Source organism: Exophiala dermatitidis, assembly GCF_000230625.1.
Source record: "Exophiala dermatitidis NIH/UT8656 unplaced genomic scaffold supercont1.3, whole genome shotgun sequence".
NCBI classification, from domain to species: domain Eukaryota; kingdom Fungi; phylum Ascomycota; class Eurotiomycetes; order Chaetothyriales; family Herpotrichiellaceae; genus Exophiala; species Exophiala dermatitidis.
The window spans coordinates 2,618,989-2,643,825 of NW_008751648.1; the positions used below are offsets into that span (position 1 = coordinate 2,618,989).

At 52.1% G+C, this 24,837-nt stretch overlaps 10 protein-coding genes across 12 annotated transcripts; 3 read left to right on the plus strand and 7 right to left on the minus strand.

Moving 5' to 3' along the window:
* Nucleotides 1–417: 417 nt before the first annotated feature.
* HMPREF1120_03942 (uncharacterized protein) lies at nucleotides 418–2,848 on the minus strand. The gene has a single exon (XM_009158033.1). The coding sequence runs from the start codon at nucleotides 1,692–1,694 to the stop codon at nucleotides 777–779; it is 918 nt and encodes a 305-aa protein (XP_009156281.1). The 5' UTR covers nucleotides 1,695–2,848; the 3' UTR covers nucleotides 418–776.
* Nucleotides 2,849–4,446: 1,598 nt separating this feature from the next.
* Nucleotides 4,447–7,476, minus strand: HMPREF1120_03943 (MFS transporter, FHS family, L-fucose permease; the record flags this gene model as incomplete). The annotated part of the gene is made up of 1 exon (XM_009158034.1): nucleotides 4,447–7,476. One exon carries the CDS (start codon nucleotides 7,474–7,476, stop codon nucleotides 4,447–4,449), a length of 3,030 nt encoding a protein of 1,009 aa, XP_009156282.1.
* A 1,238-nt stretch (nucleotides 7,477–8,714) lies between these two features.
* On the minus strand, nucleotides 8,715–10,042 carry HMPREF1120_03944 (ethanolamine kinase; the record flags this gene model as incomplete). Its single annotated transcript, XM_009158035.1, has 2 exons — nucleotides 8,715–9,803; nucleotides 9,860–10,042. 2 exons carry the CDS (start codon nucleotides 10,040–10,042, stop codon nucleotides 8,715–8,717), a joined length of 1,272 nt encoding a protein of 423 aa, XP_009156283.1.
* Nucleotides 10,043–10,651: 609 nt separating this feature from the next.
* HMPREF1120_03945 (uncharacterized protein) lies at nucleotides 10,652–13,109 on the minus strand. Its single transcript, XM_009158036.1, has 2 exons — nucleotides 12,767–13,109; nucleotides 10,652–12,692 (listed from the first exon to the last, which is right to left on the minus strand). The coding sequence occupies exons 1-2, from the start codon at nucleotides 13,014–13,016 to the stop codon at nucleotides 10,864–10,866; spliced, it is 2,079 nt and encodes a 692-aa protein (XP_009156284.1). The 5' UTR covers nucleotides 13,017–13,109; the 3' UTR covers nucleotides 10,652–10,863.
* Nucleotides 13,110–13,179: 70 nt separating this feature from the next.
* Nucleotides 13,180–15,725, minus strand: HMPREF1120_03946 (uncharacterized protein). Its single transcript, XM_009158037.1, has one exon. The coding sequence runs from the start codon at nucleotides 15,676–15,678 to the stop codon at nucleotides 13,636–13,638; it is 2,043 nt and encodes a 680-aa protein (XP_009156285.1). The 5' UTR covers nucleotides 15,679–15,725; the 3' UTR covers nucleotides 13,180–13,635.
* Nucleotides 15,726–15,769: 44 nt separating this feature from the next.
* On the plus strand, nucleotides 15,770–17,152 carry HMPREF1120_03947 (guanylate kinase). Its single transcript, XM_009158038.1, has one exon. It carries the CDS (start codon nucleotides 15,787–15,789, stop codon nucleotides 16,621–16,623), a length of 837 nt encoding a protein of 278 aa, XP_009156286.1. The 5' UTR covers nucleotides 15,770–15,786; the 3' UTR covers nucleotides 16,624–17,152.
* Nucleotides 16,718–18,267, minus strand: HMPREF1120_03948 (septin like spn2). The gene is made up of 4 exons (XM_009158039.1): nucleotides 17,934–18,267; nucleotides 17,759–17,887; nucleotides 17,625–17,706; nucleotides 16,718–17,573 (listed from the first exon to the last, which is right to left on the minus strand). Exons 1-4 carry the CDS (start codon nucleotides 18,058–18,060, stop codon nucleotides 16,886–16,888), a joined length of 1,026 nt encoding a protein of 341 aa, XP_009156287.1. The 5' UTR covers nucleotides 18,061–18,267; the 3' UTR covers nucleotides 16,718–16,885.
* Nucleotides 18,116–21,206, plus strand: HMPREF1120_03949 (Ca2+/calmodulin-dependent protein kinase). Its single transcript, XM_009158040.1, has 5 exons — nucleotides 18,116–18,805; nucleotides 18,854–19,613; nucleotides 19,677–19,713; nucleotides 19,769–20,208; nucleotides 20,273–21,206. Exons 2-5 carry the CDS (start codon nucleotides 19,611–19,613, stop codon nucleotides 20,750–20,752), a joined length of 960 nt encoding a protein of 319 aa, XP_009156288.1. The 5' UTR covers nucleotides 18,116–18,805; nucleotides 18,854–19,610; the 3' UTR covers nucleotides 20,753–21,206.
* Nucleotides 20,967–24,712, minus strand: HMPREF1120_03950. Of its 3 annotated transcripts, none has more exons than XM_009158043.1 (3): nucleotides 24,079–24,712; nucleotides 22,879–24,018; nucleotides 20,967–22,804 (listed from the first exon to the last, which is right to left on the minus strand). In XM_009158043.1, the coding sequence occupies exons 2-3, from the start codon at nucleotides 22,943–22,945 to the stop codon at nucleotides 22,467–22,469; spliced, it is 405 nt and encodes a 134-aa protein (XP_009156291.1). In that variant the 5' UTR covers nucleotides 22,946–24,018; nucleotides 24,079–24,712; the 3' UTR covers nucleotides 20,967–22,466. The 3 variants fall into 3 exon arrangements, with proteins under 3 accessions (XP_009156291.1, XP_009156289.1, XP_009156290.1); XM_009158041.1 differs by having other exon boundaries at nucleotides 20,967–22,828; XM_009158042.1 differs by having other exon boundaries at nucleotides 22,879–24,022.
* On the plus strand, nucleotides 23,476–24,634 carry HMPREF1120_03951 (DnaJ protein, subfamily B, member 12; the record flags this gene model as incomplete). The annotated part of the gene is made up of 3 exons (XM_009158044.1): nucleotides 23,476–23,746; nucleotides 23,794–24,033; nucleotides 24,087–24,634. 3 exons carry the CDS (start codon nucleotides 23,476–23,478, stop codon nucleotides 24,632–24,634), a joined length of 1,059 nt encoding a protein of 352 aa, XP_009156292.1.
* Nucleotides 24,713–24,837: the final 125 nt, after the last annotated feature.

Consider the following 24,837-nt stretch of genomic DNA (forward strand, 5'->3'; position numbering starts at 1 on the left):
TAAGGTCCATCATGATTGTATACTACTGTAGCTCCCTTTAACAAAACTACAGCCTGTGTTTGCAGATTTCCCGGAGGGCTCCGCTGACCGATCTGAAACAGCCCGCCCATTTAGGTACTCTAATCTCGCTACATGTACAGGACCATAAAGAGCACAATCACAAGGTGTCTAGTTAATCACTATCACTGTCACAATCACAGTCACGATCCCCTCCTGATATGATCACAGTACTCTCCAAACAAGCAGTTTCCTACATAATTTGCACAGTACTGTACTGTATGCACTCCTATGCAGGTCTCTATGCGCGTGGGAAAGATACACCACTGGATGCCCCTGGCTAACAGGAGCCTCGTGTGGTCTTAAAGAGGCACATACAGTATCCATGGCGGATACAAAAAAGTCTCACTTGAAGTTGAATGAGTTCAAGTTGCATGCAGTATATTCCATTCCATTGTATATGCAACCCAGAACCTGGATCTGCTTGCTTTCTATCTATCTTCCTTATTTCCATCGTAAATTTCGTCAAACCGACCATAGAAGCACTGGTCGGCATGTGATTTGTCATTCTTGTTCCCATTCCCTTTTCCCATGTGATTCTATCATCCAAGGATTTGGTCAGGATTTGGCCAAGTGTGCTTCCCAGAAGCATTTAACTTGGTTTGTTTCGAGTCCAATCCACCGTTCCATTCCATCGACTTGTCAGAAGTCGCATGAGACATAAAGTCCGCTGATCAAATCCCCGAATGTAAAACGTTTTGTAATTGGTCGACCTAGATCTAGTTCAACCACCATTGAATGCCACTGACACGACCATCACCAGTCCCATCCGTGATGGAAGTAAACAAGGCATCAGTACAATCGATGGCACGGCCCACACAGCCCATGCACTTGTCGCCGACCTTGGCTTGGACGGTGGTGCCGGAAGTCGGGTTGTACAGGGTGATGGAGCGGCCGCAGTACGGGTTGCCGTTGGACTGGCTGCCCATAAAACCAACAGGCAGGGCAACCTGGAGCTCGCTGGCGGTGTCGACGTTCCAGCCGCAGGCGCCTAGACCACCGTCCCAGTGAGTGACATCCCCGACGCAGGCGTCGCCTTCACCCTCGCATGTGTTGCTGGCGGAGGCGCTAGTCGATCCACTGCCAGAACTAGAGCCGGACGATGCGGAAGTAGTCGCAGAAGCCTGAGGAGCAGCAGCCACGGTGGCGGACGAAGAAGAAGCCACTGGGGCTGCCTCGGTTGTAGCTGGCGCGGCGGCGGCGACGGTCGCCAAAGTCGTTGGAGAAGAAGCCGGAGCAGCAACGGTCTGAGGAGCAAAGACGGCGGCGGCAGGCTGTTCACTGCTGCTCGTGCTGCTGCTGCTGGGAGCAGGTGCAGGGGCAACGGCAGTGGCAGAATCAACAGCCAGAGTCGGGGTCACGACAGGAACTTCGGTCGTGGTGGTCGTTGGGGTGACTTCAGCAGGCGCCGGAGCGGCGGTGGTGGTAACAGCGACGACTTCGGCAGGGGCGGCGGAAGTGGCTGTCGAAACAGGTGCACCATCGGTGGGATCGACCCAGACCGTGGCGGTTTCTTCAACAGTCACCCAGAAAGTTTCGGTGTGAGTGTGCAAGGCGCGCTCGTCAAGCAAAGGAGCGGCCAGTGCCAAAGGAGCGAGCAGCGAAGCCGCAAGGACAACGTTCTTGAGGACAGCCATTGTGTTTGTTTGGTAGTTTGCTCAGAGAAAGTGTGAGAGCTTATTGTTGATCTTGTTTTAGTTTCGTAAGGACTGGAGATCTGGCTCAACAGCAGTGACGGTATCTGATCCAAACTCGAGGTGAATCGATCACCGAAGGAACGTGTATAGAGCGAGTTGTTTGTCGCGATGACAAGCCTGTGTCTGGTCTGGAGGGAGAGAGAAGGGACGTCAAGTCCACGAGCCGAAGAGCAGCAAAAAGGAAGGGAATGAGAGGTGGTTGAAGGAAGAGAACGAGCCTTCACTATCACCGACGGGGGACAAAGAGAGAGCAGTTGATATAATAAAAAAAGGAATGAATGAGTGGCCAAGAGCAGACAGACAGATAGATAGACAAGCAAGCAAGCGTAGGAAAAGGAACGGGGAGGAGGTTTTGCTCGAAGAAAGGGTAACAAAGGAAGAATCGAAATCGGACGGCGACACCCCCGGTCGTCCAGGTCCAACTTGCAGTGGTCGTGGTCCTCTCCCCATCACTGCTGCATTCGATCGAGACCAACCATCCGCCTCACTGAGTAAAGCCTGGAAGGGGGATGTGGATTTTCATTGACAGGTGGACCGACCGACAAGCAGCTGGTAGTGGCCGTGGCCATTCCGCAGCCTGGTCTATTGCTGTCAAAGTCTGGGAGAAGCCACTGGCATGCCCCTTGCGGACTGCGCACTCTGTGGTATAAGCCATCACCGCTACTGCGGCGGCGCGTGGGTAGGGAGTGCAACTCTGGCCCCAGGGGGAAAAATGCCAACGGGCCAAACAGATCGGCGCTGGTGGAAATTCGGGAGAGACAGGAGGATCCGGATGGCAGACAAAGGATCATGTCACCGGCTGGAAGCCCCCGGGCATCCGTTTTGTCCAGGAACAAACCAATCGAAGCAACAGCTCCGATGGCCACCGCAATGGCACCCAGGAACCACTGTAAAGGATTCCCAGGGTCCGGGAATGGCGCTGGCAGGCACCAGGTACCCAGCGACGGCGGTTGGCCGGCTCGTCAATAGTCTCGGACAGAGAAAAATGGCGTCGTCGGTGGCTTTAGGTCTTGCCGAGCGTCGTGGCGCCCGCCGAAACGTAAATCCAGCGCACACAGTTCAAAGGAATACGTTGTAGTGGTGGCACTGACACTTCTCTCCCCAGACGGACTCCGGCCCGATTGGTGAGCGTTGAGAGAGCTTGAAAAACTGACAATTGAAAACTCGCCCCCTAAGGCGCCAGGCTGGTCCGAACCGCATCCATTTCTCCCGCTTGATTCGCCTGCCTGGTCGCAACGTGGACATCTGTCGACCTTCAGGCACCGCGGCCCCTAAACTTTGTCTGGTCAAGTGGTGATCAGGTTTGCTCCTGTGCCTGAAGGTCCGACCAAACAACCACTGACCTTTTGCCGTTGGGTATAACAGAATGTTGTATGTGCAGTAGTGCACAGTAGTGCCATGGACAACAAACTCGACCCGGCCAGGGCAGAACTTGAACTTTTCGCCTGTTCAAGTGGCGTCTCTATTCTGCAGGTCGGGCAGCTGTGCCTGACTACTACCATATGGTAGCCCTACTACTCTACTAGTCCCATAGGTTTGGCCATGAAAAAAAAGAGGAATGCGATAGTCGGCAGTCGTACCGAAAATGTTGTATTAGTGTCTTGTCAGTTCAATCCACGTTCCACCAGCCTCGACACCGCAGGCTGCATCTGTATGTGGTAGTCGGTCAACTTCCGGTGTGCATCGTACCGTGTACAGTATATCACGCAGTAGTAGCAGCAGCAAGGGACCACAGATGTTTGTTGTCAGATGAAAGTCCTGATGTCAACTCTTTTTTTTCAACCTGCATGCATGCATGCATCGGCCGAGTCTCTTCCCACGGCCTGCACGACAGAGAGTAGTGACATCCATCTGCCGTGCCCAAGTCTTCGCAGAGTCACTAGTGCTGGCGTCTCACGAGTCGGAGTTGTTTGCCTGACTGGCAGACTGCTAATTGTTTGAACGACGGTGAGATGATGCGATTTCATACCGGCGAATTCTCGATTCGCCATGTCCACGATTCGGATCCTTCATCCACCAGGCCATCGAATATTCATTCGTCCATCACAGATAACCGTAGTAGTGGTGACAAAACGAATGGTCCATGTATCGTTGTGCACACCGCCTCGTACACTATAACATCCAATCTTTTCATGCCTCTTTGGGTCGTCGTCGAAGATTTCCGTCAACGCGCACAGCAAGGCAGATTTCGACGATTCGATCATACAACCTCTACTGCATTTGATCACACAACTTCAAGTCCCAAGTCCCATCCGACCAACGCACTACGACGTACTGACATCCGAACGGTTACGGTTCTTTTAGCCGCACTGCAGTCAAGTCCCACATTTGCTAAAGGGCCGGGTGTCTACCGCGGCCAACCGTCGTACCGTAGTCTTTTTGGCCACATGGATATCCGGCCGGGACTGACAGACATAGACATGGACATGGATATCACTACTGCACGATCTAGAATATCCAGTATCTTAGCATCATGCAACATGCAACCACTTTAGTTTTTTTCCCGTCTCGTCGGTCCTCAACGATCGGACTGCCAGAGGCTGTTCTGCAACCTACGCAGCATGAAGACCAAGACCAGAACAACCGCAGGCAAAGTAGAGAGAACAGACAACAGGAGCCTAGGGACCACCGAGTGCCAGCTGGTATGTACAAGGGTCAACTCAACTCTTAGAGACCGAAACTAGACTCATGCCTATATCTTCCTCATGATGGCATGATAGTCATCATCTCGGTCGAACTCGCGCTTCAGTGCCGGCCCATCAGGCCCGGAGGGATGTCGATGCCGAGTAGACATATCAGTGTCTGAGACGGTCCTCTCGTCAGTACCGACGTCGTCGAATTTGGTCATTGTCTGCTGCTGATTGTTGTTGCTCTCGTTATCATTGCCACTGCCACTTCCATCTCCATCTCCGCTGCTGTCGGACGAGTCCTCGGCAGTCCAAGAAGTAAGGTCTTCTCCAGCATATTTTGTAGGACATTGTCGCTCCTTGCTCATCTCACGTTCACCGGCAAAGTCCTTTGTGAGAATGGGCGATGAGGGAGCGGGAGCACCATTCCGACTGCGACTCTTCGCCAATCGTTGTTCAACGTGTTCTACCGACGGAGTTGGCGTCGCAGCTTGGGTCCTCTTCGTTATTCTCTCTTTTCGTGCAGAACCGTCTCCCGCATGAGTTGTAGGCGACTTCATGCCTTTCGCATCGTCGTAGCTGGGGGCGGGATCGCTGGTGAAACCCTGCAAAATCTTCCGCTTCTGACTATGCGTGTGGTTGCCATAGACGGGATCGACTTGAACCCTAGCCTCGGCGACCAGATTCAAGTATATCGGAAACAGCATACCGAAAGCAGCAACGGCCAAAGGCACACAATACGAATATCTCAAGCCACGAGCGTTCGAAACTCCCCATTGAATAGGAGGAAACACTGCTCCACCAGATATTGCAGCTGCCATCAGAGCAGATCCAGTCTTGGTATGAACGCCCAACCCGCGCATTGCGATGGCATAGATGTTGGAGAATATTCCCGCCTCAAACACAAAAGTCAAAACACCCAGCGCGGCACCAGCATCTCCATTCAGATTCATGTTGAGAGCCAGACACACAATCAGCCCGGCATAAAGCAGAAGCAATACCCATCTTGGTTTGAACATATAATTGAGCAGTGCTGTCAGGAACCGCCCGAACGAAAACACGGTATGTCCCAGGGTCAGGAAATCGAAAGGACTCAAACTGGAGCCCGGGATGAGCAGAGAAATCAGCGGCTGCAGGTAGCTGCCGACACATTCTTGCAATCCGACGTAACACCATTGGCTGAACACACCCAACCCCAAAGTTATGTAGACGACCTTCCAACGACCATAGGGGGTTGCGCAATAAGCCGAACTTCGTTTCTCCGCCTGCTCTTCCAGTTGTTCATCAGTGGCCTCCGGCAGTGGAATATAGTAGAAAAGCACGGCCAGCGCAAAAACGAATATGGCAATCCCCAAATATGTCCATTGCACATCTACCAGGGACTGGGCTTTCAACACTCTCTTGAAAAGAACCTTGGTCGCCAGTAACGGGGAACATACAGTGCCGATGGCTTGAAATGCTTGCGACACATTCAGTCGGACCTCGGCATATTCCAGTGGTCCACAGAGCGCAATATAAGGGTTGGCGGCAATCTCGAGACAGGAAAGTCCAAACCCAACGATGAAATTTGACACAATGAACGCGCCGTACGACGTGAGGACCGCCGACGGCCAAAAGACCAATGTCCCGCAACCGTATACACAAAGTCCCGATATCATGGCCGCTTTAAACCCATATCTCTTGATGATGAACACGCCTAGCGTGAGCGGGCCCACTGCATACCCTGCATAATAGGCAGCGTGTAGACCCAGCACTTCACCCGTGGAGAGGCCTGCCACAGTTTGAAACTTTGAGTTTAGCGTGTCCAGGAGTCCATATGCAAATCCCCACAGAAAGAAAACCACAGTCACGACGGCGTTGGGCCAGATACTCTGTAAATTGGTCAATCTGAGCATGTTCTTACTTCGCGACATTTTGACAAAGCCAAAGTCCGATGTCGTGGTTCTGGCGGTGGATCTCCTCGTAAGTCTGGTGGAAGTTCTTGCCAGTGACAAACCGTCATCTCTGCCAGGAGGAGCAGCAAGCATATTCAAAAAGCCCATTTGATCGCCGTCGTCGTCTCCGCAATACTCTTGTACACTCGGCTGTCTGAACGCGGCTGGATTGGTGAGTATGGAAATACTGCCTTGATGGACGCTGTTGATGGTTGGGGATCTTGCAATGGACATTCCATGGTCGATACTGCCATTGGTTGGTGTCAGGGTGTCTCCAGGGTCCCGAATAAAGCTCGGCAAGAAGCGCAAGAAAAGAGGCTTCAGGCTAGGCACGCATGCGCAGATGATGCCAATGCACACCTCAACCGCCGACCACATGAAACTCAGGCTTGCATACCAGGAAAAGTCATTCTGCTCGACCAACCGAGTACCGCTGGCTTTGAAACGGTTCAGGGCAGCATTCTGCAGGTATGCAATCCGTATCACATCGACCACTGCGACAAAGGCACCAAAGCTGAAGGTGACGACCAAGATGACCTTTTGCTTGCGAGGCAAACGCATTCTAGTCAGGATGGGCATCGGGAGGAAGAGAATAGCTATGTCCGTAATGATGTTGATCGGAGCCGACGACAGGTACAATGTGACGATATCGGTGCATTTGGCATGATTGGGCGTTGGATATTGGTAGCCAGCTGCAATAGGACGACATTGAAAAATGTTGTAGAAGGTCAGAGCGGCGCCCACCAAGTTGACCAACGCCAGCGTCAGCCAATTGCACCACTTAAATACGGGGTCGACGTCCTTGCTCATGACTGATAGATAGAAGACGACAATGGATGTTTTGGTCAGCATCAGAGCTGGGTTGTAGAGAATCGAGAAGCCATATTCGGCCTTGCGCAAAGTGGTGAATGAGCTGTCCGGTATGTCGGCTTTGTGCTTGCCCAACCCGTACTTGACCGCAATGCATATCGAAGTGGAAAACCCAACAGCAAGGATCCAGGCTGCCAGTATCCACCAGTCATCTTGTTTGATAGACCTTACCAACCAGACTCTGGTGTAAAAACGAGCCGCAACGAAGACAGTGGCCAGGACCGTGATGGCAATAGTCACTGCCGAGGTGGCCGGGCCTCTATCTGGTACCATGGAGGATGTTCTTTGCATTCGCCTGTCGAGGCATAGCTTATTGCATTCTCAGCCTGCAACAAAAGCTGTATGCGTCATCGTCACCATGCAGCTACGAGGGCCTATCCCTCAGCAATGCTGCGGATGAGCGGACCCTGTCTCGTAGAAGTGTAGCAACTCTGACGAACGGGCAAGGTGCCAGAACTGGTCGTAACATCAATTGTAGATGAAATACTTGGAACGAAACAAACGACTTGCGAGTTCTTCCCCCGATTCCTTCAGTTCACCATTTGCCCCATGACAGGCGAGGTGCGCTCAGAAGCCGGCTCTCACCAAAAGGGTTCGAAGGTTCATCGGTCCATCATTTTCGGCGGAATGACATGCGTGCCGGGGAGGGGAATCTGCCAGCTGACCTACCGAGGCCTCACCTTGTGCCTTGGCTTGCAATCGTTGGGCAAATGGCAGTAGTAGAGGAGGGAGGGGATTCGACGCGAGCACGCGGGATTCGGCGAGCCATCCTGTCGGACCGGGGTATGCTAAGCATAAACTCGCGAGATCTGGCATTGATAGGCGCGAGGCACGCCGTGGATGGTGGCATGCGTGGTTGTAGGTACCGTGGTGGCTAGATGGATTTGTGATGGTGGCAGGGCGAAGAGCCGCGTTTATTTGCTGTGAGATGCCACGGCAGACAAGCACGCAGCCAGTTCAACCATTCGCTCATCTCAAACCTCAACCCCTGACCGCATACAATGGACACCCACGACCTTGCCGCGCTCCCGTCGAAATACGCAAAGATTTTTCTTTTTTGACAGTCCTCGTTTTCAAGTCCCACGCTGAGCCAATGCTGGCGATCGAGGGTATCCGGCCATCCTCATGGACTACTCAAGCTAGCCTGGTGGACGTATAAGACCTGGAGTCGGTAGAAGGCTCGACCAGACCCTGACAAGGGTCGTACAACATCTATACTCACACAACGAAGATGCATTTGGCAAAGAGCGTGATATGATAATGACGTGACACATTTGCATGTCTACTCTGTGTGTGTACCTATGTACGATGGTACACAATCCACCAAGCCATCGACGAGGAACTTATGAGTATACTCGGTCGTCAGTCAGCTCTGCTCTCAATATTAGCTTTTTTTTTGGACATGTTGAATTCTCCCTTTGGGCCACCCATTGACAGCGACAGCGAGCGGCTCCTATATCATTCCGGTCAATGTGGCAGTGTTTAAACTCCGCGGCCTCTCTCAAACCAAAGTTTATTTCTCGGCCAATTCAGTTTTCAGCCCATCTTCGTTCTCGAAGGGGCATTTCAGAGCCTTCCTTGGCCCGGTGGCCGTCCTGTTCTGCCCTCCAGGCAAAGTATTCACCAAGCCGGACTTCGGCGTACGAGGCGTAATCGAAATCGATCTGAGAAATCGTCGCTTGGATCAGTGCCCAGATGCCCCAGTAGAGTCCGGGCATACCGCGGTATCGGTCAACTTCATCATGTAATACATCAAGCATATCGTTGGGCACAAGGATGTCGCTGTGGGCTTTGTACGACTCGAGATAGTCTTGAAGGAACTGCCGGCGGACGGACCTGGTCGGCAGCATGTTGTAGTCACAATCATAGCCGCCCCATTCGGCAAAGTGGTTGGCAATGTCGAATGCGGCAGGACATGGTGTTGCGTACTCATAGTCGATGAAAGAGACCTCGATCGTGCCATCACCCGAAATACTACTGGAGGAATTCTTATCTTTGGGTGGGAGCATTATAACGTTTGCACTTAGCAAGTCGCAATGTCCAAACACAAGCCCATTAGTCCCCGGTCCTCGGCCACTGTCCAGATCTCTGATGGACCGATTCAGCTCGTTTTGAAGGAGCTCCTTCCGGGCTCTCTGCTTGGGTGTGTCGCATGGGAGCGCGTCGGTCCATTTCTGCATGACCTCCCAGATGTTCTGGGCAGTTTTTCTCGCCGCCGGATGTGAGCAGTGTTGCGGCTCGGACCCGGGAGCAGGCTCACTGGCACCATCCACACCGTCAACGGCACCATTGGCATCTCGATCCGGGACCATGGAGGTCACCGGCAGCCGCGCATGCCACTCACCCAGCCGTTTAGCAACTGCACGCCATACAGGCTCAGAGATGAGATCTTGTGGACTGCAAACCTGGCCGATAATGTATCTGTACAGCAGTCCGTTCTTGAATCTTGCCAACAGAGGCGGTGCTAAATTGCGGTCGGCTGCCAGAGCGTGCGATCTCGCCTCTCGATCTCGGTCAATAAGAATCTCGGTATGGTTTCCATAGGCACGTAGGAGGATAGAGTCTCGGTCCACTTCGGCCTGGGACTGCCCGGGAAGATATTTGGCCACTTTGAGTAACTAGATACGGACAATCAGTTGGGGCACGTGCCTGGATGAAGACGGACCGTTCTCACCGTATTTGTGATGCCGTCGGTGAACTTGACAATTTCCAACTGCCCCGGCGCATCCCGCCATTTCGGCTGTATTCTGTAAACCAAGGCGCGGGCGGACTCGTCGACGTTTTTATTGTCAAACTCGAGATCAATGTAAGGAAGCGGTGGAGTTTCTCCGTTCGTAATACCGTTGGGCGCACCCATCACCGAGCAGTTTGCGGTTGGAGAAAAGGCAGGGCAGCGCGGGATGACAGACCGGATAACGCAGTTGCTAAGACAGTAAGGACAGGCTCAGGTCATGGACCACTGGAGTTATGGACTTTCTTGGAGTGTGTCGTTGAAGACCGGGATGTTGGGTTGGGAGGAGTTGCGAGAATTGAACGCTTCGATTCAAGTTCGGCACTGGCACATGCCTTTATTTATTCGGTTTGTGCGAACCGCGTCACTAGTAAATAATGTGCCAACAAGGACCAAACTGTGATATACAAACAGCAAGCCGTTCTTTGTCTTTTGCAGCCAGGTACCATGGACAAAGCCTACCTTAAGTACAGAGATATCCCATCATCTCAGGAGCGAGTGACTTGGAGGGCGCTTCGAGCCGCGCCCGTTGCGGAAACCCTCTGACGCTCCCCGGCAGTGCCAGTGCCTATCGGTTGACTGCCAGTGGGAACCACCCACCAACCCCTGTGGATTACGCTCGTGCAGCCATCCTCATCCGTCTATGTTCTGTGTTACAGGATGTGCATAGCCGATACGTCAGGCGTCCGGCATGTCAGACTGAAAGAGGATGCCCTCCTGATGTAGGTAGGTATGGCTACTTTGGCTACTTCGATACCTAGGTACACAGCATTGTGCAATCAGCAAACCGAGGCAACGGTCGGGCTTGATGATCCTATACAAATTTTCACGAAGCAGACAAAGTTTGGAACTCAGCAATATTGGTAAAAAGAACAATCAATAGGTAGTCTTCATCGTGGTCATGACAGCCGGCCTGCCAAATAGCAGGGCAGGGCCAAAAAATACGTCTATTTGCTTTTCGACTTTTTATCCTTCTTGCTCTTCTTCTCCTGACCACTCTTCTTCTCTTTGCTATCCTTCACCTCATTATCATCACCCTTGGCCGGTCGCTTTCCAACCTTCTCCAAAATAATGCGCGCACCAGCGTTATCCTCATCGAGGGACGATGCATTCTTCTTGATGATAGCTTTCAGCTCATCGGCATGACTGAAATCCTCGGCCTCGAGCATAGCCACTATCACAAATGAGTTGGGTCCGGTCGCCCATTTGACAATCTCGCCTGCTCCATCGTCATCCTCACTTTGATTCTTGATCCGCTCGTAAAGCAGCTCGTGGAATTTCAGTGGTGGTTCGACTTGCTTGACTGTCTTGGTACTTGCGTCGAAACGCCCGCCTTGCACCAGTCCCTTGAGCAATCGACCAAACGGTGGCGAGGAGAGAAGTGCAGTCATTGCCTCTGATTCATCACGGGAGGTGGCAAGATCGGCGATGGCAGTGAGCGCAGCCTCTTTCTCCCCGATAGCTCCCAACAATGTCTCCAGCATGTACTTGCAGCCAAATGTGGACTTTGCAAGAGCCTCAGTTTGCGAGGCTATCAGATCCAGGAGGGTTTGCGAAATGGCCTTCATCAATTCCGTTCGGCGGACTTCTGGGTCCTTCTTGGATGTTTGGGTTCGGATCTCGCGCACTTCCTTAATGATGGCAGCGGACTCGTCCGGCAGCAGCCATTTTGGAGCATCCTGAAACATGAGATACAAGAGCGGTATGCGCGCTGTTAGGTGGTCAACCTGGGCAAGCAACTCTTGTTCTCGGGCTTCTTGGTCGAGGTCCTTGCTGAGCAACTCCGGAAAAATAGCCTTCGCCGTCATGACAGTGTCATCGATGCACTCATATGCTGTCAGCAATACTCTGTGCGCGTAGACATCAGATGCCATGAGCTTGATGTGCGTCTTGAAGAATTTGAGGATCCCTCGTCTGTCTTTGGAGTTGCCGTAAGCAAGCGCCAGGCACACCAACCGAGACCCAGACTTGGTGAAGGCCAGATTCTTGTAGACATCGCCCTCTTCGTCGTCACGCAGCATAGCCAAGAACTCTTCGACTTCTGGACTTCCAGGTTTGCAGTTCAGGAAATATTGCAGCAACGCATCGTGAAGCATGGTAAATGCTGTAGTCTTCTTCTGCACGAGCTGGTTGGTCATTTCTTTGAGATGTTGCATGAAGGGACCTCTTTTCTCCGGGTTCTGCTTCAAGATCTCTGACAGGTCCGCCGTAACCTCTTCACCAGAGGTAGTACCGTTTGATTTTGCAAAGACTGCAAATTCTGGACCATACCACTCTCTCAGCATAATGGCTTTCTGTTGCTTCGTGGCGATGCCTCTGTAAATGTCGTCGAGGATCCAGCTCGCCTCAGGGTGTCGGATAAGTCTTTTGACATGACCATAGAACTCTTCCACAACAGCATCTCTACTTTCATCGTCCTTGACAACCATCTTGGCGATGAGGAATTTGGCGTACTTGGACTCGGCCAGCTCCCTGTAGGTCCCTTTCAGGTCCCTTGTGATCTGCCTCCTCTGCTCCGGTGTTGCATATTTCAATGCGCACTGGATCACTCGCACGGCATCATGCTTGAAGACAAAATCCTTAACCCGACCCGAGATTATCTCGAATAGTTCTTTGACCAATTCGTCTCGTTCTTCCTTCGGCACATGAGACTTGCGGCGGAGCCGCTCCCAGATTTTCTTCGACCGTGCGATCGAGTCTGCATTAGGCTTTGCGGATTTTCGGTCTTGAGTAAGCGCCTTCTGCTTTGCGTGCGCTTCTCGAGATGTAGTGGTCCCTGCAAGGATGGACAGATTAGCGACGGTGGTCCAAGGGGGGCAATCCAACAGCAGAGTAAGGGCATGAACGCACCATTCAGATATGGCTCAGGCTTTTTCGGTGCCTTGTATACTTGAGGCCTATACTTTTCTTTCTGCTTTTTGGCCTTGCCATCTGACACAGCTAGAGCAGTACCGTTGTCGGCATCATCGAAAGGAACAAAGTCATCCTCAAGAGAGGCCGACTTTGCCTGCTTGGGGAGTTCTGAAGCGACCTTTGCCTTTTTGGAGGCTTTAGCCTCGGTGTTATCGTGTGTACGTTTTGTCCCAGCCATCTTGGACATTTTTCAGCTCGAATGTCAGTGAAGGCCTGCGAACTGATGGTCGATACCTTCGTCCAGAAACTTTTTTTGAGCCAGGAAAAATGAGGAGCAAACCCGACAAACTCCAGGTCCACCCTTCGGTTCCACTTGGCAGGTGCTTGGCATGTTTGCTATAGAATCAGCCTTGCACCAATAACCACTTCACTGCTAAGCTGCAGTGAGCGGCATTGGAAGGGCTCCTTCCTGCAGTGGTAAAGTCAAGGCTGCCGCAAGGGCAACGGTCAAGTGGACCGTCGTCAAGTACGAGCTCTCCTATTAAAACATGGTAGACTGTATCTGATGTCGTTACTAATCTACAGAAATGAGCAAGAAGCTCTTCAAGATCCTCTAGCCCCTGAGCAGCTTCCTACCTAGGTAGTATCTGCGCGACCCATCGCGACACAAATGGCTGGAATGACGGTTTCAGCCGAACAGGAACATGCAACCTCAGATCGATGTTGAGGGAGACCATTCTACGCCTGAATGAAAAAAATGCCACGAGATCGCCGCCGAATACGGTTGCATTCATCATCCTCCCGGCTGCCGCGAACGGTGTTCATCCCTGCGGCTACATAGTCCGCGGCCGTATTATGCGCTGCATCTACTCCTGCATTTGCTGTTGTGGCGAAGCGACGGGTTCGCTTTGACTGGCTGCAACTTCCGCTGGACTTGGAACGAAACCGTACATCGGTGCGGCAGGTTGCGGCGGAGGTTGACTCGAGGCGGGCGTAGGCGTAGGTACCGGTCCAGGGGTAGATGCCGGAGCGGGGCCCTGTGTAGGCGTATTTACGGTTGTTGATGGGCCTCCAGATGCTGGGCTAGTCGCCACTATCGGCGGCGCTCCGGGAGAAGGTGTTGGTACAATTGTGGGTGGCGCGCCCAGCGGCACTGCCGGTAATGGTGATGCAGATGATGGCGCAACAGGCACTGGGGCATGTGCATTGGGATGGGGGCCAGGTGGTGTGAGCGCCGGGCCTGGCCGAGGAGGCATTGACTGTGGAGGAGGCCACGTCGGCGCCATAAATCGTGGAGGGTGAGGCCCCTGCGGAGGAGGCATGTGCTGGAGAGGAGGAGGATAATAGAATTGAGGTGGAGGATATGAATATTGTGGTGGTGGAGGGTAATATGGCTGGGCCGCTCCTGGATGAGGAGGTGGTGGTAATGGTGCTGGACCTGGATGTTGGGGTGGTGTCCATGCTACAGGTGCAGGACCACTTCCCCTCCTTCTCTCCGCTTCAAGGTCTTGGATTTTGCGCTCGGCCTCTTGTAGCTTGGCCTTTAGAAGGTCGACTTCTGATGCTGGAGGAGCTGGCGGAGGTTGCGCTGCTGGACCAGTCGCAGGAGGAGGCTCTGAGGTAGAATTGGCCGTAGTCGCTTCTCCAGAGACAACTGCCGCTCCTCGAGATTGCCGCCGACGGGCCGCCTTGGCTCCTCTACGGCCCCATGTAATCTCTTCCCCAAATACATAACCGGACATCATGCCAGGAAAGTTGGTTTTGCTCTTGCGCTGTTTCGGCGTCTTGGACAGCGTCCCATCCGCAGATTGAGTTGTGTTGTCTTCGCCAGCTCCGACTGGTGCATTCTCTGCCCCAGTTTCTGCCGACTCTGATGGGCCGTTTGCAGGGCGTTCTTCCTCAAGCCTGCCGGCGGAGCCTAGAAAATCAAACAGTGGTTGCAGGCTGCTTTCCCGTGCATTTTGCGGCCGCGCCCCCGTCTCGTTTTCAGGTAGCGGCGCGGTAGCGCGTCTCTTTTTTTTCGGCTGCTTAGGGGTTGGTGGTGTCGATTTCCTTTTCTTCTCTTGCGGCTTCGGCAATTTCTCCGGATGGAAGATTTCCAATAACTTCCTTCGTCGACTGTCTTTGCGTGGAATAGGAGCTCGTTCTTCGAATGTGGGATGAAGCGGAACGTGCTTGTAGTGTAGCTCCAGACTGTTTTTCGTTACCGAAAACTTGATCGAAATGAGGCCCTGGCACTCGTAGACAGGCTTTCGGATCTTGACCCCCAATCTGATCTTGGCCGCACCAGCATTGGCCGCTCTGCCTTTGTTCAATACAGAATCGTTGCAATAATATGAAAATCTGCTGGCTTGATCTTCTCGACTGATCCAGTGGTTGTGAAAGCTGTAACGAAAACCGTCGGCCTGCTGAACTGTTTCAACCAGACTTTTCGAGATTTGTTTTTGCATGAGCATTTGTTCCTTGGGATCCGTCGTGGCATGAAGAGCGTCAACAACACTGACGGCGGTCTTGTTGAATGCACTGTACAAATACGGGGTCTTCTCCCCAGCAGCACCAGACCCTATGGGCTCTCGAGCGGAGACCATAAATGCGGCGGTGGTAGGGAAGGAGAATTCCAGCGTGGTATGTTCGGGGTCTCCAGTCGGATTTGCAAGATACTCACGGAGTTGCTTTTCCATATCTTCAGCCCTCTGGACTTTGAAGAAGATCGACTGGCCTAGGGGATCTTTGGCCTGGCGCCCACGGCGACGCGGTTTCCTGGCCGGAGTTGCGTTCGCTTCATCCCCGCCGTTGGGCGTGTCACTTGCCCCATTGTCGGCATTACTCTGAGCAGTAGAGGCCTGTTCTGGAGGTTCCGTTGGATCACCAGCGTCCCTTGACACGTCATTGGACTTGGGTGATTCCATCGGCGAATAATGTTGTTGTTTGGATGATAGTATTAGCCTTCTTTCGCATGGTTGTAATAGAGCAAACTTGAGATGGAAAAAGCAGAAAGATCGCGTCCCTGCCAAGACATGTCTCGTACAGCGCTCCTATTGGCTAGTCCTGCACCGCTCTTTAACAATTCAATGTTCAAGTTGCTCCTGCAGCGCGAGCGACCTCTACAAGACGTTCTCTATATGTTCAGACGGGGGATCCTACGAGCTGTGCGTCCGGTCGATCCTCACAGTTCTTTGGCGTCAAAATATCCACGAGAATACCGGAAATTCGCACGGGGCTTTACCATGGCGCCAACACCAATTCCTGCCGACGCGCCTCGACCGATTGTCCTCTCTGGCCCATCTGGGACTGGCAAGTCCACGTTGATCAAAAGACTTTTCGCAAAGCATCCCGACCTCTTCGGCTTCAGTGTCTCGCACACGACGCGAAACCCTCGTCCGGGTGAGCAAGATGGCGTGCACTACCACTTTACAACTACCGAAAACTTTGAAAAGATGATCGCAGAGAATGCGTTTGTGGAACACGCAAAATTCGGTGGAAACTATTATGGCTCTTCGAAGATGGCAGTCCAAGATGTCGCAGAGGGGAGAGGCAAGACTATCGAGGGGACACCTGCCGAAGGAAAGAGGATATGCATTTTCGACATTGAGATGGAAGGAGTCAAGCAATTGAGGAGGAGCCCCTTGAATCCCAGAATATGCTTCATTCAGCCGCCTAGTCTCGAGGTCCTGGAACAGAGGTTGCGTGGCCGAGGTGATACAAGTGAGGATGCCATCCAGAAGCGACTGGCTCAAGCCAAAAAAGAAATGGAATACTGCCAAACTGAGGGCAAAGGCGAGAAAGTCATTATCAATGATGACCTCGACACTGCTTTCAAGGAGTTGGACGAATGGGTGATGCAAGGGATATAGCGCAGGACTGGACTGAACACTGTTACTTGGATGACACACTTGTGGGACGGCGTTCGGCATGAGGAGAAAAGCAACGATAGAAGGCGGACACAGAGTGGATGAAGTGCTTTCAGGATTATTGTATCCGACCGAAGAAAAAAGAGACGCTCTCAATAGACGCTAACAAGAAAAGTGAACCTGACAAGAAGGATATGGCAGTCACTCAAGGTCAACCTTCGCCCCTCGAAATCGGACCCTTCCAAACCTAGTATGTGCCACTTTTTTAATATCCATTCATGGTCATGCGTTGCGAACCTCTGCTCAGCTCGCGGTCTGCAGCCGGGCTGATGGGTCGACTGCCGCCCATGCCACTTGCAGCACTGCTCTCCTTCAAGGCCAGCAACTGCTTGGCTCTGAATGTCTCGTAGTGAATCTGGCTGGTGGTTTCGATAAGGTCCTGGAGGTGGGTTCTCGTAAGGAAGTTACGGAGGTAGACGAACTCGCAATGGTTCTCGTCCTCGACGTTGATAACCCCCCACTTGGTTTGCCGCCCGCGAACTTGTTTGCCATTAACAATGATTGATTTCTCACTGCCCACAACAGCAAAAGGAATGATGTCCTTGATGGTAGCATTGGTGGCACGCTCTTCGTCGTCCAGCTCATCATTGTCGTAGGGATACATCTTCAGGTTGTGGAAGGCAAATTCCTCCTTGATGCGCTCTTTGAAAGCCCGGCGTTCCTCGAGTGTCAGAGAATCAGCCTTAGCGATGACCGGCACGACGTTGACGACATCTGACAGTTTCTTCAAGACCACTATGTCCAAAGGCTTGAGCGCATGGCCGGAAGGTTGGATGAAGAACAGACAGCAGTGGATGCGGGTGTCTTGGATGTAGCGTTCTCGTTGCGCGGTGAGTTCTTTTCGCAGGTAGGCAGAGTGTTGATCTTTGATGTACTTCACAATCGGGTCCCAACTGGACATCATATGTTAGCTTTTGTCAAAAGGCAAGAATCAATGCACACACCATCTGTCATTGTTGACCAAGTCCCCATAGCCGGGAGTATCCACGATGTTGAGCCGCAGCCGCACGCCATTTTCCTCAATAACTGCGTCCTTGTTAGTCCGGGGCAATTTCCCATCCAGAAAGTGTTCACTGACTGTGAGAGACTGTCTGGATCTCGGTCGTGGCGCGAACGGGTTCATCCGGTCGCAGACGGCCTTTGGAATCGATGAGATGCGAGGCGAAGATAGTGTTGATTAAAGTGGACTTTCCCAGACCGGTTTGACCTAGAGAGTGTGAGACTTAATCACAATAGAGACGGTATTAACATACCGACGCATATGATGTTGAACTGGAAACCACGCTTCAACAGCTTCTTCTCAATCTGTTGGGTGATGCTGTCAAAGCCGACGTGGCTCCGCGGGAATACCGCGTCCCCCTGAGGCATTGCCATGGTCATGCTAGTTGGGAGACTGTTGCACGTTCAGATTTCGGCCACTGCAAGACTGGTACTGATGTGATCGGTGCTGACACTCCCGTGAGTCAGGCTGTCAATGGTCATGCAATGGCAGAGCAGTTGCGACCGCGACAAATTTCCCCGGATCTTTTTGAGATGCAGTGTCCCCTATTCTGTCTCCAGGACGCCAAGGTGCAAGGTACGGTTCGCCGTAGTAATAGGTACTACCTAGTATTGAGTTACTACCCCTGTCTAAGCCGCTTTCGGTAACTGCGTGCTGCCGCTCTATTATAGGCCGATTTGCAGATCAATCCAAAAGTTCCGAAAAGCTCATTACAACCATTGTATTGACTTGGGATTTGATCGCAATCTCGACCCAATCCCTCGGCGGCTAGAAGAACCGTACTTGACATGGCGTTGGCGGCTGCTGCTGGCCGTCGCCAGCTATCCTCCGTGTTTTTCAGACAGCCGTCCTTCGCATTTTCTCCTGCGCTTCGAATATGGTCTTCAAGGTCCCTCCTCTCCTCGTCCATCGCAATCCCCGCGATCACCGTCAACATTCCCGGGCTCTTGTCGGATATTTGGGAAGGCATACTCAATGCTGTCCCCAAGAAGAAAACATCGCATTCGAAGAAAAGACACCGGCAGTTGGCCGGAAAGGCTTTGAAGGATGTGAAGGCTATCAATGAATGCCCCGGTTGTGGAAGACCTAAGAGAGCTCACAACCTCTGTCCATACTGTGTCGCAGGTCAGTCCAGTTTACAAGACTAAGTTTGGCAGCTCTGATCGATTCTAGAAATTTACGAAAGCTGGAAGCAAAGAGATGCGGAAGCGAGGGAAATGACAAAAACATAATGGGATCGCCCCGGTACAAAGGAATGGTCGGAAAAGACAAACATCATACACTTCTCCGAACCTAGACCCGATTCCAGCGATCTATCAGACGGCTTCAAGTCAATGCGACCCAGGATTCGGTGGTGTGTCTGTCTCGGCGCCGCTCATGACGGATTACACATATTGGACGTACCCAAACGAAGCAGCCGGATCCCTTGATGCTGAGTTTGGTTGAACGCCATTAGCATTGACGGGCCACGAACCTTTGGACGAAGAGCCAACAAGAGGCAACAGTGAAGTGCATGTGTGGCCTTGATGGCCATTTTTACCGCATCAGATGAACTATGTTCATAGAATGTCTCTTGAGGTGATGACTGAGTATTTGGACGCTCAGCGAGCCGCATCAGCAGAAGCGGGATTGTAAGATAGAGCCTTGCGAAGTATTCCAGGCTCAGGTGGATTTCTTCCGCATGTGAGTGCGGAAGTACCAGGTACCTGCTAGATAGTCGTGTAAAATTACGTCACATATACAGTAATTTTACAGATATTGTACAGCATATTGACATTCGACTGCACCATATCAAGTTGAACGATGCCAACAATCAATGCGGTTTCTACAATGAAGGCAGATTAGACCCAAGTACGGTAACTTCGTGGGCGGTGGAACTCGACGGACGCAGTACTGTTCAGTACTGATAGAATGCAACCGGAGCGATAAAATGGTCAGTAACCCCGCGGAGGAATCATGATCTGTACCACGACAGCCGTCCTAACAGTTGCTCCAGTCGAAGCAGTATCTCTCGCAGCACGCGATAGAGGAAGGTCAGTACAACAGTCTGAGTCTCTCCAGGGGGGCCCGGTCTGACATAGACTGCAGCCCATGCCACGGATATCTTCGCAGTAGCAGCCACGCCGACCCAAATCCTCAGCGGCTCCGGCGAGTCCTCGATCAAGGTCTATTCGACGACCGACGACAACTTCCCGATCGTGCAAGCCCTGAAGGACGCGCACAAACTCGGCTGTCACCACATCGCCACAGATCAGACGGGGACAAAAGCGGCCAGTGCGGGATTCGAGGGCAAAGTCAAGCTATGGAAGTACGAGGAGGGCATCTGGAAAGAAGACGGCGAGATCCTCAGCGGGGACGGTGGACCCAAGAAAGCCGGTGAGGTGTGGGCAGTGGCATTCTCGCAAGATGGGCAGTATCTAGCTGGAACGACGCACGACGGTCGAGTACACGTGTGGGATCTGGCAAATGGGAAGCAAAAGATCCGCGAGTTTGAGACCAAAGGAAGTTTCGGCATGTGTGTTGATGTGGTAAGCCTTCTCGTTGGTTCATGAAGGAAAAAGATGACTGACAATGAATGTTTTGTCACTGCAGTCACCGGATGTTCGTTTCATTGCCAGTGGCCATGAATCTGGCAACATCTACCTTTTTTCGACAGCAACGTCCCGACTGCTACATTCTCTGCCAGGGCTCATCAAGCCGGTCCGTGCCGTCAAATTCTCGCCTGGGAGTACCCTCCTCGCTGCGGCGGGTGACGCACGTATCATTTCCCTCTACGACCCCAATTCCGGCGAGCAAGTGGCCAATCTCAGCGGACATGCTGCTTGGATCACCAGTCTCGACTGGAGCCATACCGGCCAGTATTTGCTCAGTGGCAGCCTGGATGGCAAGGTCAAAGTGTGGGACATTGAACGGAGGGTCTGTGTGGCGACACACAACGAAAGTGACAAGGGTCTTTGGTGTGTTAGATGGCTGCCCAAGGGCGAGGGTGCTGCCAAACAGAAGGCCGAGAGATTTGCTACTGCCGGAAGCAGTAGGTCAATCGCCATCTATCGAGAGGCTGCTGGAGGATGAACGGCGTCGATGCAACTGGGGTCGATGACAACGATACCTTAGTCCTTGCCCCCGACCACAAAGTGATCAGCAGGTACAAGGACTTGCTTCCAGCTTTCCAGATGCTACTCTACCAGCACCACCAACAGGCTATTGAGAGACGCTGACGGGAGACATGGCTTCCACCAGTCCAGAATTGGGATCAAGAACAAAAGATTCGGATGGTAGACCGGGCCTAACGCAAGAGGCAAAGCTGGGATAGAATTAAAAGGCGAGCGTAGACTCAGTGGCCTTTTACATTTGAGCTGAGATACATGCTCGGCGACAGACTAAGAGAGCTACACCAGCACCGGAGTCCGGTTGTACGAATAACACAGAATCCTCCCTGCGAGGTAGCAACTGCTTTTGATGGAACCCATTGACTTGCCACATTAAATAGACGGTCTTATGACAATATCAAAACATCATTTACTCGTTTTTCTTTGGCATTCATTTTTATTTATACCATGAATTGTATCTCCTCAGAGAGGACCCACGCCCACGCAGTCTTCATGCGAAGACCAGAGCAAGGGTGAAACACGATAGAGACAAAGGTTATTCTCGTACCTTTTTCTAAAATAGATTTTGATCTCGGCATGATTTTGACAACATCAATCATGGCGCAATGGATTGATGAAGCTTCGAAAGTGCCTTGGGACAAATTCTACCCACATTAACCACGTGACGAATGCACTAAAACCACAGAACGAAAAGAAGACACAATGGGCAAAATGAGAACGAAGAAGGGTGATTGTGAAACAAGTTATATCGCATAATAACTAGATGACTTTTTTTCTTTTTCTTTTTCTGTAAAGAGATGTGAGCCACAAGCGAACCGGCACCACCACGAATCCCGACCGAAGTCGAAGACACTGCAGGATCCAAGTGGGACGGATTAGAAGGGCTGCTTGGATCGATCTCGGCGACTCGGGAATGTGTCAACGCAACTTATAAAATGCATTCAACAAGGGTATGTAGAGCGCCTTGACAATAAATGTGAAGAAGAGGAAAACCAAGTCGCAGAGGTGCTGGGACGAAGATTTATGCTCTTTGCGAAATGTTTGCGGAGCTTGGCATGTTTTGCACAAGTTACGCAGCCTTGTGTATTTAAGCCGGAGCCTTGCCGTCTAGTCCTCCCTAAGTAGTAGTACTGCTTTACTACTGTCAGCAAGAGAGCGTCAAGTTGGTCTGGCTGATTGCGGGCAGATACATTTTGTCAAACCACGCTTACTCGTCTGCAAAGAAAAGATGATGCGACTGGTAGAAATTCCCAGCTTGACACCTGGACTAGAGAGCAGTCCTCACTCCCCTTCAACCCATCTCTCTTCCAGCGACAAGTGACCAAGCTGGCCAAGGTTCAAGCAGGAGAAACATCCCCAAACTCCATGCGCTTTGGCTGCACATAACTGCAAAGACAGGCCATCTCATCCGCCTGCGATCGGATGGTGACCGCCTTGTTTGTGGTTGAGTTTCTCCTCCGTGAAATATCAGAAACCATCCCTCAACACTGAGAAACTGGCGTCCTTAGCCCATGGCTATTTTGACCCTCCCAACGCTAGATTTGGCTCTGTGCCAGGTCTGGTCCATCCGATTCAGGGACTGGCTCCAGACGCAAGACCCGACTGGTGTTGTTGCGTGCTTTCGTCGAAGTGGCGCAATCGTAGAGATAGCCGTCAATAGATATACAACAGCGGCATTATAAGCCTCTCTCTTCATCCTCCTTTGATCTCCTACCAAATCCATAGGCGAGACCGCCGCCAACTAGGTTGACCAGGCAGAGGCCAATGGTCGCGCCTCGAACGATGCCTCGGGCACCGAATTTGTTCATGAAGCCGACCCTCCTTCTGCCAGCGAGGATCAGATATGTCCCACTAAGGGCAGCCGTAGTCCCTGCGCTATCAATCTTATAGCCTTGAAGGTTCAAATACGTCGAGAATAGGAGCAATGGCGGAAACACCATTGGAAGTGGTTGGAAAGGCCGGGCATGCTGCGCAAAAACTAGGGTAGCAAGGAGAGCTGGAGGAACAGGATTTTCTGTCAAGAGCGTAAGTAAGTAGACTGCAAACAGTCAATGTAATGCAAAATGCACACAACTGGCATCGACGGACCTCCCCATCTTTTGGCAGTGTGAAAGAGGGATTCTTTAGCCTGCTCTTGTTTACGCGGATCAGCCATCGCGATGTATGGGTGCGCAGTTGTATGGGCCGCAGAATCAGGATGTGATCATGCGGGTAGAGCAGACGTCTGTCTCAAGGACGTTGGTGATTACTCGTGCAGAACTTGAGGCTGTAAGGACTTGATCTTGTAGCTGGAAAACAAGGCCATCAAAGTTACCGGCGTTGAGGTACTACCAGCAGCACCGTGAGCCTGCTGCGTCATGGTCAGACTGAGCCTAACGAGTCCAGTTGCCGGCACCGCTGCAGCGTCCCCATTATTATTATTTCTGACGAGACTCTTTGGCAGCGGCTGCGGGCGCCCGAACCCAACCCACCAGCACCTTACAATGCTGCTAGTAGTATTGCGGCGCTGCATGCGATTTCTCTTCCTTTGACCACCTTTCCCACACGCGCAGAACCGCAACCGTCAAGCAACAGTCACCAAACCGCTTTTTCAACTGCCTCCCGCAAGATTCGTCGTCATTAATTAGCATCCCGGCGGTCACAAACCCTCGTTTTTGAAGTGCCTCAGCGCACTCCGGCCGCGGCATGTCCGCATCCGCTTCTGGTTCGGACGCCAGAGCGAACGGCTCAGCGACTTCGCGAGAACACAAGCAGGGCAACCAAGAACGAAAATATACCCCCCAACAAAAAGCTGAAGTGATTCGGATACGAAGATGTAGCCCAACGGCGTTTTACGAGATTCTGGCCGTTGAGAAGACAGCAAGTGATGGCGAGATCAAAAAGGCCTATAGAAAATTGAGTCTCTTGACCCATCCCGATAAGAATGGGTACGAAGGAGCCGACGAGGCATTCAAAAGTCAGTATATTGAACGATTGCTTGGTGGTTGGCACTAACAAGAACAGTGGTCTCCCGAGCGTTCCAAATATTATCCGATGCGGACAAGAAGTCAAGATATGATAAATTTGGCGGCGATCCAGATAACCGCTTTTCAAGCAGCGGCAGCGCCGCTGCGGGCGGGCCGAGTCCTTTCAGTGGATTTGCCAGGTCTCCTGGACGTGGCCCGATGTACGAAGATGAGATCTCGCCGGAGGAATTGTTCAACCGATTCTTTGGTGGAGGTATGGGGCCTGGCTTCAACTTTGGTAAGACATCTCCGTTATATCCTGTTATTTGTACACACGACTGACTATGGTAGGAGGCGGAGGATTTGGTGGCCCTCAGTTTGTGTTCAATATGGGTGGAGGTCCAGGTTTTACTGTTCACCGCATGGGTGGCACGACCCCGAGACGAAGACCGAGGGATGCGAGCGCAGAAACTGCCGGTAGCGGTCTGTCTGCGTTGACTCAGCTTCTGCCACTGTTGTTGCTTTTTATTCTCCCGTTACTTTCCTCTCTATTTTCCTCAACGCCAAACCCTGGCCCCCAAGTCCGCTATGACTCCCCTGTCCCGCCGCACACCATGCATCGAGTCACGCCGAGATACAAGGTCGACTATTTTGTCAATCCTGCGGAGGTGCAGGGCTTTACGTCCAGGCAGCTCAGCTCTTTGGATCAAAGGGCGGAAGTCGAGTATGTTTCCAGCTTGAAGTACCAGTGTGAAAATGAAGTGCACCGGAAACGACAGGAGATTAACGATGCCACTGGTTTCTTTTTCACGGATGAAGATCGGTTGAGGAGGGCAAGAAATATGCCTATGCCTGGGTGCCAACGACTGGAAGAGCTAAAAATAAGTATACAGCACTGAGCAGATCATGAACGATCCAATTGCGGCCATGTTCGATTGCATCATTGTTTGGTGTTGGCGGCGTTAAGCAGGCAAAGCGGTGCATTTGACGAAGGCGCCTCGCTTGTCCAGAGATGTAATTCTACATTGTATAAGATGGATGACTGAATGGGTTCACTACCTTTGCCTAGTACAATTCCATTGTAACTAGATGCACTGTGTCT

Excerpts from the sequence above, each read along its gene's own strand:
- HMPREF1120_03942 (XM_009158033.1), bottom strand. The coding sequence starts at position 1,694 with ATGGCTGTCCTCAAGAACGTTGTCCTTGCGGCTTCGCTGCTCGCTCCT.
- HMPREF1120_03948 (XM_009158039.1), bottom strand. The coding sequence starts at position 18,060 with ATGACCATGGCAATGCCTCAGGGGGACGCGGTATTCCCGCGGAGCCAC. Across the intron at positions 17,888-17,933 it reads GTTCAACATCATATGCGTCG|GTCAAACCGGTCTGGGAAAG; the intron begins GTATGTTAATAC and ends CACACTCTCTAG. Across the intron at positions 17,574-17,624 it reads TTGGTCAACAATGACAGATG|TTGGGACCCGATTGTGAAGT; the intron begins GTGTGTGCATTG and ends TATGATGTCCAG.
- HMPREF1120_03946 (XM_009158037.1), bottom strand. The coding sequence starts at position 15,678 with ATGGAATCACCCAAGTCCAATGACGTGTCAAGGGACGCTGGTGATCCA.
- HMPREF1120_03947 (XM_009158038.1), top strand. The coding sequence starts at position 15,787 with ATGTCTCGTACAGCGCTCCTATTGGCTAGTCCTGCACCGCTCTTTAAC.
- HMPREF1120_03949 (XM_009158040.1), top strand. Across the intron at positions 19,714-19,768 it reads GCAGCACGCGATAGAGGAAG|CCCATGCCACGGATATCTTC; the intron begins GTCAGTACAACA and ends CATAGACTGCAG. Across the intron at positions 20,209-20,272 it reads TCGGCATGTGTGTTGATGTG|TCACCGGATGTTCGTTTCAT; the intron begins GTAAGCCTTCTC and ends TTGTCACTGCAG.
- HMPREF1120_03945 (XM_009158036.1), bottom strand. The coding sequence starts at position 13,016 with ATGTCCAAGATGGCTGGGACAAAACGTACACACGATAACACCGAGGCT. Across the intron at positions 12,693-12,766 it reads GCCTGAGCCATATCTGAATG|GGACCACTACATCTCGAGAA; the intron begins GTGCGTTCATGC and ends CCATCCTTGCAG.
- HMPREF1120_03950 (XM_009158041.1), bottom strand. The coding sequence starts at position 22,945 with ATGGCTGATCCGCGTAAACAAGAGCAGGCTAAAGAATCCCTCTTTCAC. Across the intron at positions 22,829-22,878 it reads CACTGCCAAAAGATGGGGAG|TCTACTTACTTACGCTCTTG; the intron begins GTCCGTCGATGC and ends GACTGTTTGCAG.